Source organism: Tachyglossus aculeatus, chromosome 27, assembly GCF_015852505.1.
Source record: "Tachyglossus aculeatus isolate mTacAcu1 chromosome 27, mTacAcu1.pri, whole genome shotgun sequence".
NCBI lineage: Eukaryota > Metazoa > Chordata > Mammalia > Monotremata > Tachyglossidae > Tachyglossus > Tachyglossus aculeatus.
In genome coordinates, this window is record NC_052092.1 from 3,112,207 (window position 1) to 3,128,666 (window position 16,460).

General features: G+C 59.5%; 2 protein-coding genes across 2 annotated transcripts in view; one reads left to right on the forward strand and one right to left on the reverse strand.

The window, feature by feature from the left end:
* B4GALNT3 (beta-1,4-N-acetyl-galactosaminyltransferase 3) overlaps positions 1-13,861 on the forward strand; it is a 37,490-nt gene extending 23,629 nt beyond the window's left edge. Inside the window, exons 3-20 of the mRNA XM_038767853.1 lie at positions 79-159; positions 2,228-2,323; positions 4,491-4,581; positions 4,880-4,980; positions 5,534-5,601; positions 6,905-6,983; positions 7,097-7,163; positions 7,741-7,884; positions 8,010-8,119; positions 8,528-8,628; positions 8,933-9,012; positions 9,269-9,986; positions 10,477-10,805; positions 11,393-11,546; positions 11,865-11,937; positions 12,416-12,569; positions 12,846-12,972; positions 13,240-13,861. Of these exons, the coding sequence (XP_038623781.1) occupies positions 79-159; positions 2,228-2,323; positions 4,491-4,581; positions 4,880-4,980; positions 5,534-5,601; positions 6,905-6,983; positions 7,097-7,163; positions 7,741-7,884; positions 8,010-8,119; positions 8,528-8,628; positions 8,933-9,012; positions 9,269-9,986; positions 10,477-10,805; positions 11,393-11,546; positions 11,865-11,937; positions 12,416-12,569; positions 12,846-12,972; positions 13,240-13,348 (2,682 nt within the window). The 3' untranslated portion in view covers positions 13,349-13,861. The remainder of the gene's footprint in view (positions 1-78; positions 160-2,227; positions 2,324-4,490; positions 4,582-4,879; positions 4,981-5,533; positions 5,602-6,904; positions 6,984-7,096; positions 7,164-7,740; positions 7,885-8,009; positions 8,120-8,527; positions 8,629-8,932; positions 9,013-9,268; positions 9,987-10,476; positions 10,806-11,392; positions 11,547-11,864; positions 11,938-12,415; positions 12,570-12,845; positions 12,973-13,239) is intronic.
* Positions 13,862-15,626: 1,765 nt separating this feature from the next.
* Positions 15,627-16,460, reverse strand: part of NINJ2 (ninjurin 2) — a 35,848-nt gene continuing 35,014 nt past the window's right edge. The window contains exons 3-4 of the mRNA XM_038767854.1: positions 16,255-16,432; positions 15,627-15,975 (exon numbers count right to left, since the gene is read on the reverse strand). Of these exons, the coding sequence (XP_038623782.1) occupies positions 16,266-16,432 (167 nt within the window). The 3' untranslated portion in view covers positions 15,627-15,975; positions 16,255-16,265. The remainder of the gene's footprint in view (positions 15,976-16,254; positions 16,433-16,460) is intronic.

A 16,460-nucleotide genomic window follows, 5' to 3' on the forward strand; every position in this document is an offset into this window, starting at 1 on the left:
GGCTCCTCAGAACCCTCCCCCGTCCAGCCCCCTCCCCGAGCCCCCACTCACCTAATTCATTCTTCTCCCCCACGTTAGGACCTAGACACCCCGAGAGAGGAGAGCAGCCCCACTGATGGTTTTCTGAGGTGGAACAAGCCAGCCCCCTGGATTCCCAAGGTGGGTGGGCCCCAGGGGCCACTCCTGACAGATGGATGGGCCAGACTGTACCCTGGCTGAGCCATTTCTCCTGCTGAGGGGGCAGGGTCAGGAATGGGGGAGGGTCTTCGTATCAGTGGCTTGGGTTGTCTGCTCAAACTGGGGGTCAATGCTCCATCCACGAGCTCCCTGGGACCCCCACCCCCCTGACCACCAACCAACCCCAATGAGTGACCTGCCCCACTGTTGCACAGTGGGGGAGACCAAGACACAATCAATCAATCAATTGTATTTATTGAGCCTTTACTGTGTGCAGAGCACTGAACTAAGCACTTGGGAAAGAACAATAGAACAGACATATTCCCTGCCCACAGCGAGCTTAGTCTGAAGGGACAGGGCCTTATCCGAGGTCACTTACAATACTCCACCCTCTGGTCCAAAGCCAAGAGGTGTCCTCAAGACTTTCTCCCTCCAATAACAAGCCCGGCCCCCTCCCTCCCCCACTGATGCCAAGCCCCACCGGCCCCACACAAGGCATGTTTTACTTGTGAGGGCCGGCAGCCTGATTTCTTTCAGAGGATCAGGCTGAGAGGGTGCAGCTGGTAGAGCAGGGCCCTGGGCGTCTGGATCTGCCACTTGGATTGGTGGGGTAGAGGAGGAGGGTGAGGGGAAGGGGGGTGGCTGAGATCCCAGGAGCTCCAGCTGCTCAGGCCTCAGGAAAAGGGGATCCCAGTGCCAAGCCTCAATCCGGACCCCACCTAGGTGGGCGTCACCCAGACCCCGGCCTCTGCCGTCCCCTGCACTCTGGGAACTGGAACTCTGAGCCCGGCTTCCAGTCTGGGAACTAAAACTCTGAGTCTGTCCTCCATGCTGGGAACTGGAACTCCAAGCCTGGCCTCCACTCTGGGAGCTGCAACTACAAATCTGGCCTCAACTCTGACAGCCAGAACCCCACACTCGGCCTCCACTCCAGGAACTGGAACTCCAGGACCGGCCTGGAGCTGGGAGGCTGGGAGCTGCAACTTAGAGGCTGGCCTCAGTGTCAGGAGCAGAGGCGGCAGCTCAGGCAAGACAGAGGAGCCTTCTGAACTCTGCTCCAGGACTTCCCACACCCCGGCACAAAGCCCCCTTTCTTCCACTCCCCAGAGCTCTCCCCCACCCAGCCCACCCTCGGGGCCCCACATTCTTTGCATCGTTGAGGCCGGCAGATGCCAGGAAGCTGGACGGGAAACAGGGCTGGGTCTGCCCTGGGTGGAGGGGGGGCTCGCTCCTAGCCCCCCAGCTTCTGAGAGCCAGTACCTCCCACTACCCCAACCTTTCAACCTCAGCCATGCGGGAGAGAGTCTCCTCCTCACCATCTCTCCCTGACCGCCCAGGGCTGCCTCTCGGGGCCGGGCACTGGTCCCAGCCAACCCTTGAGGGGGAAAGGGGGCGTAGAGGAAAATCGAACCCCGAGGTAGGACTCCAGAAACACGCTCCCATCCTCCATCCTGGCCAGTTCCACCTCTCTCACTTGGGAACAGACCAGGCACTCCCATGCTAGATGACCCTGCCTCATTGTCCACAGCTGCCCCACTGAGGCCTCCTGCCCCTTGGGACTGGCCCCTCGGTGCAGGGTGGGGGGTGAGGCGGGCACTTTATGGGTTTGGGGGGTGGGATGGGGGGCAGTTCCTTCCCTCCAACGTTCCCAGCTGCTTCCCGCTTCCAGGAGCTGGGAGAAGCCCTGGAGAAGCCGGGAGAGTCGAGTTTCATCAGCAGACAGCTGTGCTGGTGGTTGGGGAGGTGCCGGTCTGAGGAAGGGGATGGGGAGGAAGGGTCAATAGTGCTTTCTTAATCATCACTTCCCTGGTGAGATGGCTTCTGGCCATGCCCCCAGGATGGGTCCATAGGGGGGCTCGGGGTGGACATCCGGTCAGTCCCACAGGACTGGGTTGGGCCAGCGCTTGAGCTGCTGGCTGCCCACCTGGTCCCAGTGTCCCTCCCACCTGCCTGGGGCTGCCCAGGACAAGGGGACAGGAGGCCAGCAGTTAGCGCTGGCCACCCCGCCCTCAGCACTCATTCCCACCTGGGCCTTCTTCCACTTGTGTAGTTCCAGGGCCAGGCCAACTTGCACGTGTTTGAAGACTGGTGTGGGGGCTCCATCCGGCAGCTCAGGAGAAACCTACACTTCCCCCTCTTCCCTCACGTGAGTGACTTGCCTGTCTCACTCCCCCGCGTGGCCCTGTTGCCTCCACTGCCTCAGTCTGCCCCCCACCTAGCCTCCAGTCCGGCCCCTACAACCTCCATTCCCTCTCCCCGGATTTTGGGGATGGGTAGGGAGCGTTCCCAGGGTTGGGAAGGGGGGGCATCTCTTTCCTCACTTTCTTCTGCTCTCTCTGCTGACAGCCAGGAGGTCTGAGTCAGAACCTTCCTGTCTGAGGTCAGCAATCAGCTCAGAGGAATCGGGGCGCGGGGTGGGCGTGTACAGAGTGAGGTCAGCGTTCCGTACAAAACACCTGGGGTGTACATATCTGTGCCCGAGCAGTGTGTATACAGAATGTGGCCAGGGTTCCAATTAACCATTGGTATTTGAGAGTTTTCTGGGTTCTCTAGAAAGCACCTGTTGTCTGTGGGGGGTTCACTGTATATGAGCTCATGCAGTGTGCCCAGTGTTCCACAGAAATCAATCAATCAGTGGAATTTATTGATCGCTTACTGTGGGCAGAGCAGTATACTGAGCGCTTGGAACAGTACAGTACAACAGAGTTGGCAGATGTGTTCCCTGCCCATAACCAGCTTACAGTTTAAAGGGGGAAGACAGACATATATATATATATATATATATATACATAAAACACCTGGTGTGTGTGTCTGTGTGTGCACACGCATATGTACGTAATGTGGCTAGTGTTTCATAGCATCTGGTGTGCGTATGTGTGCAATCAGTGTGGCCAGCATTCCATAGAAAGTACTTGGGTGTGTGGTTGTGTGTGTGTACACCTGCTGGGTGGCCAGCTTTGCATAGAAAGCACCTGGCATGTGTGTGTATGTGTATGCCTGCAGTGTGGCCCGCATTCCATAGAAAACAGCACCTGGTGTTTCCATGGCCTGAGGAAGCTAGACTGATCACTTCACCCTGGGCTCACCTGGGTTTGTTACCCGGCTTCGCTTAGGCCCTGTCCTCGCCGAGAAGCCCCCCAGTGCCCAGCCCCAGGGACCAAGATCCGGATTCTCCTTTCCCACCGGTCCATTTGCCAGCACCCCCACCACCAGACCCCATCCTGAGCAGAGGTTGGTCCCTTGCCAGGCACAGCCAGGATCTGTCCCCCATCATCATCCTCTCGGCAGATACCATTTTCCTCATGGCTGCTCAGCTGGGGGGCACCCGTTGAGTGCCCACGGGTGCCAACTCGGCCTGCCCTGGACCTGCCAGGCAGGGAATGGGAGTCCTGGGCCTTGGCCCGGGGAGCAGGATGTGCTGCCACCACTGGCCACTTCCTCTCCCAAGATGGGGATTCCAGGAGAAGGGAACTCACATTTGCCTCTGCCACTGCCCGTTACTCTGTCAGCCAGGCCGGACGATGACCTAAACCCTCCAGGCAGCAGAGATTTTCTCCGGCCCTTGAAATTGACCCTACCCAATGCGTTCCCCGACCAACCTGTCTCCGGGAAACCCCAAGGTCCCTTCCCAACCCTGTGACTCTCCTAGTACCGAATCCATGGCGATGAGGGAGAAGAGTGGCAGAGGATGCTTCCTGGCCTTGTGCCAGAGGGTTACAAAGGAGCTGTGCCTGGCTGATTCTTAAGCTGAGTGATAATAATCAGAATCACCATCATAGGCCACCTGCAGTGCATCCTGAGTCGGCCCCCTTCCAGCCCACCTGTCAGGTGCCGGTGCTGGTCACCCTCCAGGATGTCCACTAGTGTGGTTAAGGATGGACCAGCCAATGCCCCTGACTCTCCCTCCAGTGACCCAGCCCAGACCATCCAACCTTCCCTGACTCTCCCATCTCCATCCTTAGCTTCCTCAGTGTCCCAGAATGGACACTCACCCCTAGACCTAGGCAGTGCCCCCCTCCCTCCATGTGCTTTCCCCTGTGGGTTAAATGTCTATAGCTAGAGGTGGTAGCGATGGCAGCAGCCAGAGGCCCCGGCCCAGGGGAGCGTGGAGGAGGAGCAGGAAGGTCCGGGGGTATACCTGGCAGGAGAGCTGAGCAACAGCCTGTGGCCACTCCTCCAGCTAAAGCTGGAGTGCTTTAGCCACATGACGTGATGGGGCAGAGTACAAATACATCCTCTCTTGCATCTCCCCTGCCTCCATTTCTGGTCCCCGTCCACCCCAACCCTGGTTCCCCCATTTTCTTGACCCCCAGACCCGCACCATGCTGAAGAAGCTGGCCGTGGCCCCTGACTGGACAAACTACGGGCTGCGGATCTTCGGCTACCTGCACCCCTTCGCGGACGGTGAGGACTTCCCCAGGCCTCCTCCGCTCTGGCTCTCCAAGGCCCCATCCCCATCTCATACTCTCTGAGGCTGTTAGGATCATTCTCCCACTTTACGAAGCGGGCAGACTGAGACCTAGCATGAGGTGGGGAGGGGACCAAGGTTGAGTCAGAGGCTGAGGATCAGGCAGGGCTCCTGGTTACGCTGGTCTGAGAGGTTTGGGGGGCCACCCCCGTGCCTTGCCAGAGGTGAGTTCACTGCTGGAAAGGAGGGGATTAGTCACCCCTAGAACCTCTCTCCCCTCCTTTTCCTGCCCAGGAAGCGTCCAGTTTGCCATCGCTGCCGACAACAATGCAGAATTCTGGCTGAGCCCCGATGACCAGGTCTCTGGCCTCCAGCTGCTGGCCGCAGTGGGTGAGGTGAGAATAATAATTAAGGTATTTGTTGAGCACTTACTATTTGACAAGCACAGTACTGAGCGCTGGGACAGATATGGGATAATCAGGACCCAGGTGGGGTTCTCAGTCCAAGTGGGAGGGAGAACAGGTATTGAATCCCCATTTTGCAGATAAGGGAACTGAGACACAGAGAAGTGAAGTGACTCGCCGAAAATCACACAGCAGGCATGTGGTGGAGCCGGATTAGAACCCAGGTCCTCTGGCTCCCAGGCCCGTGTTCTTCCAGGAGGTCACACTGCTTCCAAGAGCAAGTAGACTGGATCCAGGGTCACACCTTCTAGGCCTTGGGCATGTCCCTGACCTTGGCATGACCCCCCACCCCCTCATTCTTCCTGCTTTCCACTGGGGTAAACTGAGGCATGAAACCGGCCAGGGGAAGAGGTCCAGGATCCCAGACTTCTCAGGCTGGTAAAGATTTTGAGCAGTCGTCTGCTCCATCCCACTGCTTTCAAACAGATCAGTTCCTAACTATCTTCTTCCCGTTTCCTGCACCCTGCCCTGCCCCTGCCCACAGACCGGAAAGGAATGGACTGCCCCTGGAGAGTTTGGGAAGTTCCGGAGTCAGGTTTCCCGACCTGTGAGGTGAGTGGCCCTGGCATCCACCCCTGAAGACCCGTCTCCCCACTTTCAGATCCCTGAAATTGAGGCACGAGGGATGCTGAGCCCCAAACTCACTCAGCCTTGTGGGTGCTGGAGACAACAGTGCTTTGCACATAGTAAGCGCTTAATAAATGCCATTATTAGGCTGATGGGATGTCTGTGGGTGCCCTCTGGTGGTTAGTTCCTACTATTGTGGGAGTAATGAGTGGTATCTAATTATAATAATTGTGGTAATTGTTAATCACTTAATGATGGTATTTATTAAGTGCTTACTACATGCAAAGCACTGTTCTAAGCACTGGGGAGGTTACAAGGTGATCAGTTTGTCCTACTTGGGGCTCACCGTCTTCATCCCCATTTTACAGATGAGGTATCTGAGGCACAGAGAAGTTAAGTGACTTGCCCAAAGTCACCCAGCTGACAATTGTCAGAGCCGGGATTTGAACTCATGACCTCTGACTCCAAAGCCCTTGCTCTTTCCACTGAGTCACGCTGCTGTGCCAGGCACTGCACTAAGCACTAGGGTGAATACAAGAAAATCAAGTTGGACACAGTCCCTATCCTACATGGGGCTCACAGTCTCAATCCCCATTTTACAGATGAGTTAACGGAGGTGCAGAAAAGTGAAGTGACTTGCCCAAGGTCACAGAGCAGAAAAGTGGCAGAGCAGGGATTAGAACCCATCACCTTCCGACTGCCAGGCCCATGCTCTATCCACTCTGCCACTGAGCGTTTCTGTGCCCGGCTCCTTGCTAAAACTTTAAGTATATACAAGGCAGTTAGATTGGATCCAGTCCTCCTGTCCTTTGTGGAGCTCACAGTCAAAGGAAGAAGGAGACTGGGCATTGAATCCCCTTTTACAGATGAAGAAAATGAGGTTCAGTGAAGTGACTTCCCCAAGGTCACGTAGCAGGCAAGTGGCAGAGCTGGGGTTAGAACCCAGGTCTCTTGACTCTACCCACTCAACCACCCCGCTTGACCATCCCAAAGTGCTTTCACAGCACGTATTCTGTTTATCCTCCCATTATCTCTGCTGGGGAGAGAGGCAAGCATTTTACAGATGAGGTTCCTTAGGCCCAGAAAGGCTAAGTGACTTGCCCAAGGTTACAAAGCAGGCCAGGAAAGATGGGAAAAGGCAGTAAAGACCCATCACAGGCCTTAAAGGCTGGTGGGGGCAGGGAGGCAGCAGGAGGAGGAGGAGTGGGTGTTGGGGAGATACAGTGGATGAGAAGAGGAATAAGGGCCCCCCTCATATTCCTTCTCTTCCTCCTCCTCCCTGGCCCAGCCTTCTGGCCTCTCACAGATACTACTTCGAAGTACTGCACAAGCAAGATCATCAGGGGACAGACCACGTGGAAGTGGCGGTAAGTGCTCCCTGCTGCCGACCCCTCCCTCAATGGCTCCCTGTCTCCTGAGCTCCCTGACCCCCCTTTCCTGCCACACCCCCAACCCTCAGCCCCCGACTCTCCTCTTCCAGTGGCGCCAGAATCTCCCCGGAGCCTCATTCTCCATTATCGACTCCTCGGCCCTATCGCTCTTTGCAAGTGAGTCTCCCTGCTGGCCGGAGTTCAGGCGGGATTCAGGAGGCGGGGTGCTCCGGTAGGAAGGTTGGGGGGCTGGACGTGTCTGGAGCGAGTCCAGAGCCAAGAAGGGGTGAGGGGAGAGTGGCCAGACTATGAGGAGGGGAGGAAAAGAAGCAGATGAGGTGTGGGGGGGTGGGGGGGGCAGCCAGCGATCAGTCATATCTATTAAGTACTGACTGTATGCAGGGCACTGTGCTAAGCACTTAGGAGAGTCTGATATAACAGATTTGGTAGACATGTTCATTGCCCACAAGGAACTGGAGGTAGGAGAATCGAGGGGCCCTCGGGCCAGAGAAGGCCAGACCTGGGCCCCACCTGTTAGCTGGTGTGAACCAGGGCACTGTCTAGTAGCCTGGCCCACGGGTGGAGGAGGAGATTTGGGCTGCAGGGAGCTGTGGTTAGGTAGAGGGCGGGATCAGTGTTCCATGTGTGGGATGGAAGGTTGGGGGTGGCACCGAGATGGACCCCCCACCCCTAGAGTCACCCAGAGCTGTGATTCCTGACCCACACCTCCCTCATCCTGTCTCCCGGTGGCCAGATGAGACTCTTCTCAGGATGGACGAGGTGGCCCACATCCCACAGACGGTGGCCAGCCACGTGGTCGCCCCCGGCCCCCTTCCCGGGGACCGGATGCACCCAGCCGACATGCTTCGGCCGGACCCTAGAGACTTCCTATACAGAAGTAAGTTCGGGCCGCCCCACCCTCACAGCCTTCCCCGGTGGTGGGAGTGGGAGGGGGCCCATGGGTGCTGGGAGACCCCTCCCCCGACCAGCATGGCAGCCCCGTCTCCCCCTCGGCTCCTCCAGGGCCGCTGGTCCCCCGCTCTCAACTCCGACGTATCCTGCCCCAGTGCGTTTACAAGCCCAGCTACCTTGTGAGCGGCTTCCCACTGCAGCGCTACCAGGGGCTCCAATTCGTAAGTGTCCAATGTCCCGGTGGCCCAGTGCGGGGGAGGCGAGAGAGGCCTCCAGCTTCTCCCCACCCCCAAGCCCCGGCAGCTGTGGCCAGCCCCCCATCCCTCTCCCAAAAATCAATCCCTCCAGCCTGCTTCCCTTAAGCCAACTGGCGATTCTTGTGTTTTACTCAGGCTTGCAAATAGCTGCAGGCCCACGGCGAATGTGCTGACTTCTGAGGCAGCACCTGGGTGGCACTCCCAGAACCCACCACTCCCTGCCCATCTAGAGCAGATGAAATGAACAGTCATTCTCCACTTTGCCCCCTTTTCCTTGCTCCCCCTGGGCCCAGCCCTCTCTTGGTGGGTTTGGAGTTTAAGCTCCCAACTGATGGGCTGATTCACCCCACTGTCCCATCCCCCCAACCCCAGGTCCACCTGTCCTTCGTTTACCCCAATGATTACACCCGTCTGAGTCACATGGACACCCAGAACAAGTGTTTCTACCAGGAGAATGCCTACTTCCTGGACAGGTGCGTCTCCTGGCCCAGTGCCCCATCATCTAACTCCCTCCCCCAGCCCTGAGGCAGAGGATTCACCTGAGTCAGGGAGGGAGAGAGAGAGAGAGAGAAGTCTCTATTGCAGCAGGAGGGATTTAGGTTAGATTGGGGGCTGAGCTTGAGCGGGTGGGGAAAGGAGAAAGCTGCCAGAAAGGGGCCCCTATTGTCTGGGAGCTGTTGGTGAGCTGGTGGTCTGCAGGACCCAAGACTGGGCCGGGGCATCCAGGCAGAGACAGACCCCCTGACTTGGCTCTCCCGGCCTTTCTCCTTCATGTAGATTTGGCTTCCGGAAATTTATCAAGCTCGACGAGCCCTCAAGGCGGGGGCTGGAGCCCTGGAAGGGGCCGGAGCAGCTAGGTAGATTCCCCTCCCCTTGGGTCTGTGATCTTCATTCTCTCTCATGGACTCCCATGGTCTTCCCCATCCCCACAGTCCCCCTTGGCCCCATCCCTCTGGGTTCCCCCATCTTCCTGGTCCCCATGTCCACCTCTACCCATCATCTCCCCCACCCTCATGGTCTCCTTCCACCATGTCCCTATGTTTCCCCCATCCTCCCATTCCCCGTGTCCCCTCCCCACCATCCTCACTGGTATCCCGGCTGTGCCCTTTATAGAAGCAGAGGATGAGCTCCTCAGAGACCCTCATTATGGCGAGCAGCCAGAGGAGACCACCGGCCCTGGCAGCCAAACCCCCATGGCCCCACAGGACATCTCGACACCCGGGCTGGACGTCCCCGCCACCCCCTTCAGGAGCAGGCGGAAGCTCTTGTCCTTTCGGCATGGGTCCTCGATGCCTGCCCTGCACCCCATGGAGTCCAGAGCCCCACTACAGGCGTGGCAAGGGGAGGGGCAGCAGCCTCCCAGCCCTGAGCCTGCCCACAGACAGACCCACCCAACTCCTATGTCCACCAGGGCCCTGGGTCTCCCCCCGGAGCCTGGGCGCACCACTCTGGAGCGGGCCCAGTGGCTGAACCGGGTGGCTTCATACATTGAGGAGCAGCAGAGGGGAGACAGCGTCCGGGACCCCTGGGCTGTGGCGGGGGGCGGGGGCGGGAGGGCTGCATCGGAGGGCGGCGTCGAGCACATGGAAGAGGAGGAGGAGGAGGAGGAGGAGGCGGACGAGGAGGTAGAGGACTTGGAATATGTGCCTCTGTTTGACCCGGCGGTGAGCTGGGCCCAGACTTTCAGCATGAGGCCGCTGGACTTCCAGGCTCAGCGCTCCGACTGGATCGATCTCAACTGTAACACGTCGGGAAATGTGCTGCTGCCAGAGCGGGAGGCCCTGGAGGTGGCCCGCGTCTTCCTGAGGAAACTCAGCCAGAGGACCCGGGGGTAAAGTTGAGGAGGCAGGGTGGGGGAGCTGGGAATTGGGATTGGGAGCGGGCATGCCCAGAGCTCAACCTTAGCCCTCCCTGGGACCGCACATGTTGAGACATGGTGTATGGAGCCCTCCGTGTCCCTCCCCTTTCCTCCTATCACTATGTATCTCTCGGTATCCTTCCTTATCCCTCTGTATCCCTACACATCTTTCCATATCCCTCTGTTTCCCTCTCCATCCCTCTGTTTCCCTTTCCATCCTTCTGTTTCCCTTTCTATCCTGTATTTTTCTGAATCCCACTCCATCCCCCCATATCCCTCTTCATTCCTCTTCATCCCTCTGAATCCCTCACCATCCCTCTGAATCCCTCCCTGTCCCTCTAACCTGTGATTGGAGCCATGGGTCATCACGCTGGGCCAGCTTCCCCGTGCCCGGGACCTTATGGGCAAGTAGGTAGGCATCCCGGTGCCGTGGTCTCCAGCCCCTTCCCTTCCTGCCCCACAGGCGATACCAGCTGCAGCGCATTGTGAACGTGGAGAAGCATCAGGACCAGCTGCGGGGAGGGCGCTACCTGCTGGAGCTGGAGCTTCTAGAACGCGGCAGCATGGGCGAGGGCCGGCCCGTGCGACTCTCGGAGTTCATCTTTGCCCGCAGCTGGCAGGGGCCCGGCAAGGCTGACCAGCCGGAGGGGCGCGGCCGGCGGGCCCCAGCAAGAGCGCGGCGGCAGTGGAGACCCCACCATTCGCTGGACTCGGGCCCCCCGGAGCCTCAGCTTTGCTGGCCCCAGGGCTTCTCCTGGAACCACCAGGCGGTCGTGCACTTCATCGTACCCGGTAGGACGGGGCGAGAATGGGCTCATGAGATTGGGGCAGGAGCTGTGCTCACTGGGCACTGCAGTTGGAGAGGGGAGAGTTGGGGATGGAAAGGGGAGAGACGGGGGTGTTGGATGGTCTGTGCTGGGTCACCGGGGGAGAGTCAAGATTGGAGAGGAGAGAGTTGGGGGTGGTTGGTCCTTTCCTACCTGTGGCAAGGGGCGTCCAGGAGAACAACCGATGCCCCATTCTCCCAAGCATCTCTGTGTCTCTACTAGAGACAGACCTGGGCCCGACAGACCACGGAGCTGGCACAGATTAGCAAAGCTCAGGGTCTGATGCCCTTAAGACGAGTAGGTGGAGAGTATTGTTTGGGTGAGAGGTCAGAGAGGGGATGGTGAGGGGATGGAGCAGCAGTCAGAAGGGTCCTAAGAGGCCCCAGCGATGGGGAATGGACCCATCTGTCTTTGATGGGGGTGGGTGCCTACCTTCAGGAGGGGAGGAGGAAGAGCCTGGCAGTGATGCCCTCCTTACCCCAAGGTTGCCAGGGGTTGTGAACAGACAGGCTCAGGCCTCCCGACTCACTGATCCCGCTCTCCCGCCCACAGTGAAGAACCAGGCACGATGGGTGGAGCAGTTTATCCGCGACATGGAGGAGCTGACCTGGGTCACCAGGGACCCCCACATCAACGTCATCCTCACCGACTACAGCAGCGATGACATGGATGTTGAGGCAGCCCTCCAGAGGTCCCACCTGCGCAGGTGGGGGAAGGGGAGGCGGTCTTCCTGCCCTCCCTCTGCACCACCGTCCCCATCTGGTTCTGCCGTCCCCCTGGTCCACCTCGGCCGCTGTCCTCATCCGGTTCTGTCACTTCCATCCGGGTCCTCCACTCCCTCAATCAATTCCAGAGCTCCCCAACCTGATTTTGCCTCTCCCCATGTCCAGTTCTGCTATGCCCTCATCTGATTCTGCTGCTCCCCCTATCCAGTGAGACCACTACAGGACAGAATCCCAGGCCAACCTCCCAGCCCAGTGGGGACCCCGAGACCTGACTTTTCCCTCCCCTTCTTCTCCTCCAGTTACCAGTACCTGAAGCTAACGGGAAACTTCGAGCGGTCGGCGGGACTGCAGGCTGGGGTGGACCTGGTCAAGGTAAGGGCTCCTGGGACAATGGGAGAGAATCCGGACAGTGGGAGAGAATCCTCCCCACCACATTCATCTTCACTTATTGAGCACCCCCTGGGCCCAGCTGTACTGGGCGCCCACCATGATTAGAACACTCGTCCAGATGCCTACTATGAGCTGAGTGCTGTACTGAGCCCCTACTGTTGAGCAGAGCACTGTACTGGGGCCTGCTGGGAGCGGATTTGTGTATTGGGTGTCCGCTGTGTACAGAGCCCTGTTCTGGGCTCTCGGGAACCTAGAATTGAAGGGAAGGGCCCAGACCTGCCCTCAACAGGGAGTGGAGCCAGAGGCAGAAGAGATAAGTGAGGTGTGGGGGCTGTGGCATGGGGGGCCGGGGGAGATACAGCAGGCTTGCATATGTCCACACACACATACACACGCATGGAAGGGCCTCCTTGCTTCTGTTCCAGTCTGACCCCATGGGTCTGGTCCTCCCCACCCCCAGGACCCCCACAGCATCATCTTCCTATGTGACCTCCACATCCGGTTCCCGGCCGGGATCACGGACACGATCCGGAAGCACTGCGTGGAGGGCCGGATGGCCTTCGCCCCCATGGTGATGCGCCTGGACTGTGGGGCCACCCCACACTGGCCTGAGGGTGAGCAGACACTCACCCATCCACTCCCTGCCCCCTGGATCTGAGAGAGGAGGGGGCCCAGAGTCCCAGGAGAGTCCCCAAGTCCCCTGGGCTGAGGTGGGCCCCCTCACCTTCCCTGCTTGGGTCTAGCTGGTTGCCCCCCACAACCCCCAGACCACTCTCCAAAGAGGAACCAGCCTTCCCAGGGAATGCTGGGCCGTTCCTCTGTGGCCACCTCCCTTTCTGGGATCCCTCCTCCACGAGGCCCACCCTGACTGGCCCCCGTTCCTGCTCTAGGTTACTGGGAGGTGAATGGCTTTGGCCTGCTTGGCATTTACAAGTCGGACCTGGACAAGGTCGGGGGCATGAACACCAGGGAGTTCCGAGATCGCTGGGGCGGGGAGGACTGGGAGCTTCTGGACAGGTACTGCCCAGGCTGGGCTGGGGAAGGGACTGGAGGTGGGGTTGGGGGGTGGGCTAGGGCATGAACACTAAGGAGTTCTGGGACTGCTGGAGTGGGGAGGATTTGGAGTTCCTGGACAGGTGCTACCTGGGCAGGCTTGGGGCCTGAACACCAGGGAGTTCTGGGACCTCTGGGGTGGGCAGGACTGGGAGCTCCTGGATGGGTCGTGCCCGGTACCAGCTCCCCCTTCCTCTCCACCCTCCCCGCCCGCCCACCCACTCCCGGCAGGATCCTGCAGGCCGGCCTGGAGGTGGAGCGCCTCGCCCTGCGTAATTTTTTCCACCGCTTCCACTCCAAGCGCGGCATGTGGAACCGCCGCCAGATGAGGGCCCCTTGACCCTTCGGACCAACCCTGACTGCCCACTGCCCAGGGCCCGGCCCCTGGATCCACGCCTTCGGCCACGGAGCGTGAATGGAGATGGAGAAACGGGGGCTGGAGCCAACCACCTCTGGACCACCTCCAGCCCTGAACCCACCCTCCCGGGCAGGGAGGACAGAGGGGAGGGGGGACGGAAAAAAGGGGTGGGGCTAGCTGCTAGGCCCTGGAGACCAGGTGACAAGGAAGAGGCAAGGTGAGATCAGATTGCCTGCCAGCCTGTGCCCCTCTGAGGATCCTCCGGCACCATGACAACCTCCTGGGGGGCGGGGAAGGCAGCTGAAACCCCTTCAACTCCGAGTTTTTCCAGACATGGCATTGTTGTGGGTGCCCCCCACCTGGCCCCTATTGCTTCCTGGAGGGGTTGGGCTGTGGGTTAGGGTAGGGGCGGTCATTGCTATCCCTTGCCAGCCCCGCTCCCTCCAAGGACAGAGTGCCTAGGGGGTTTCAGCTGGGCCCCAACCAACCCTGCTGCCCCAGTGGGGGGGGGGGGGGGGGGGGGGGGGGGGTGTGTGTGCATGTGCGTGTGCGTGCATTGGGGGGGAGGGGTCTGGCCCAGTCTGGGGGCCTCGGTGGGAGCCAGGCATAATAGAACACACTCTGTCCCTGGCTGGGCCCAGGGGGAGGAAGGTGCCCAGGCTGCCAGCAGAACTACTGGCCAGTGCTACCATCTCTGCTGTAGAGGGGGTGTGGGATCACAGCAGAGACCACCCCCTCCCCTGGCATCCTACCGAGCCCCTGAGCCCAGGCTGGACAGACAGACGAACTGACATCATTGGAGGCCAGGGCAAGGGAAAGGCTCCTTGTCCTGGCTGACCCTTTCCCCGACTCCCCCAGGGGCCATCTGACCTTTTTACGACACTAACCCAATCACACCCTGGGTGCCTGGGTAGGGGTCTCACTGGCTCCCAAGCTGGGCCACTGGCTCCTCAGGAAAGTTCCAGGACTGTGAGGGTGGTCAGAGCTGGGACAGGGCATACCCAGGGCCTGGTCTCTGCGGGCCCCTTGCTTAATCCACATCCCTCCTCTTCCCAGTGCCTGGGGCTGTGTCTCATCCCTGTGCCCCCTTCCCCCCGACAGTGCCCTAGTCTGTCTCACCCTTGGGGCCACGAGGGGCAGAGCTAAACTGGCAGCCCCTGGTGATGAGGTTAACCCAGGCAAGACTGAGTGGGGCCTGGGCAGTAGGTCTCTCTGACTCTCCGTCCGGACCCAGTGCCTTCTGGGTATCCTCCAACCTGACCCAGTGTCGTCTTGGTAACTCTTGCTGGCGCTACTTCCTCTGACTCTCTGGCACGATCCAGTCAGTGCCTTTTTGGACATCTCTCTGGCGGGACCCACTTCCTCTGCCTCTCCCCAGTGCCTTCTGGGTATATTTCCGAATAGACCCATTTCCTCTGCTTCTCCACCCCGTGCCTTCTGTGTATCTCTACCCAGCCCCAGTGCCTTTTGGGTATCTCTGCTGCTGGACCCAGTTCCTCAGACTCTCCCGCAGGACCCAGTCAGTGCCTTTTGGACATCTCTCTAGCCGGCCCCGCTTCCTCTCGGCGTCCACCTGGACCCCGGGCCTCCTTTCAACTGGACCCACATCCTCTGACTCTCCACCCAGTGCCTTCTGGATACCTCCACCCGGATTCAGTGCCTTCTGGGTATCTCTCCACCCAGACCCAGCACGCTTTGGGTACCTCACTGATTGGACTCACTTTCTCTGACTCTCCAGCTAGACACAATGCCTTTTGGAAATCTCCCTGGCTATACCCAGGCAGTGCCTCTTAGTTTTCTTTCTGGTCATATCTACTTCCTCTGATTCTGGCCAGACCCAGTGCCTTCTGGGCAACTCTCTGGCCATTCTCAGTGCCTTCCGGACATCCCTCCGCCAGAATCAGTACCTCTGACATTCTGCCCAGACCCCTACCTCCTGGAGACCTTCCCTGAACTGGGGGGCCACCTCTCCCTTCACAGGGGAGACCCCACCCCTGTCCCTGGCTGGTCACCCCTTGGCCTTTCTCTGGCTGTTACTTGTGCTACCTGCCTTAGAGGGGAGGGGGAGGGAGGAATGGCCCAGGCCTCCGGTGGGGGTGAGGATGTGGGGTGTGGGGGTTGGGGGTGTGGATTAAAGACCTGCATCTTCTTAGAAATCCATCTGCTGTGATTTCCTGTCGGGGTAGGGACAGGGCCGGCTTACGACACCTTTGACGTTTATTTTGGGGGACCAAAGCAGCCCACCCAACGAGTGTAGGTGGACGGGGATCCGGAGATGGTCAGCACCAACCTTGCCCTTCCCTGGAGGGCTCACAGGCTAAGTGGGACAGGCGCTGTTTGGGGGAGGGTGCCAACAGATGGGGCTGGGGGCTTGGCTCAGAGGGTTCCAGAGGTCTTCCTCTCTCAGAAGCGACTGGGCCTGGGCAGGAGGAGGGAGGCTGGAGTCCAGCCCTGATAGATGGGGGAGACAGAAGCTGGAACCCAGGGGTGGTGGGGTCTGGGGGCACCTCTGTATGCTGGGGTGAGGAGGAAGGTGTCTCTGTCTCGGGCAGAGAAAAGCCAAACCCGGGCTGATGAAGAAGTAGGCTTGGCAACTTCAGCCCCACCACCTGCGGGGGGGAGCAGGGGAGGTGGGTTCAGGGGGAGGGGAGATCTGAAGGTCCCCCCAGACAACTGGGGTTCAGGCTCTTCCCCTCCCCTTTCCGGAGGAGCAGTGAGGCTCACCCACTCCCCCAAATTTCAGATGGGGAAACCGAGGCCAAGAGGGAGGAGTGTGGATTGACCCAAGAGTGGCCGATCTGTGCCAGGAGCCCAGCCCCCTTTTGGGGGAAAGGGAAGCCCCTCCTCCCCCCGACCCTCAGCTGTTGCTCCCACCTGTCGCCCCTCACCTGGGCTGGGCTCAAAAGGCTCTTTGGGTGGGCTGTGCAGGGGGGAACCCTGTCTTCTGCACCCCAAAGGCTGTGATGAAGATGTTGATGACTGCCGTGACGAAGACCAGGGCAGTGGCCATATTGTTCAGGTGGTTCAACCTCTGCTGCTTGGACACCTCGTTCAGGTTCATGCGGGCTGTGGGGAGAGGCCGGGCAGAGACCAG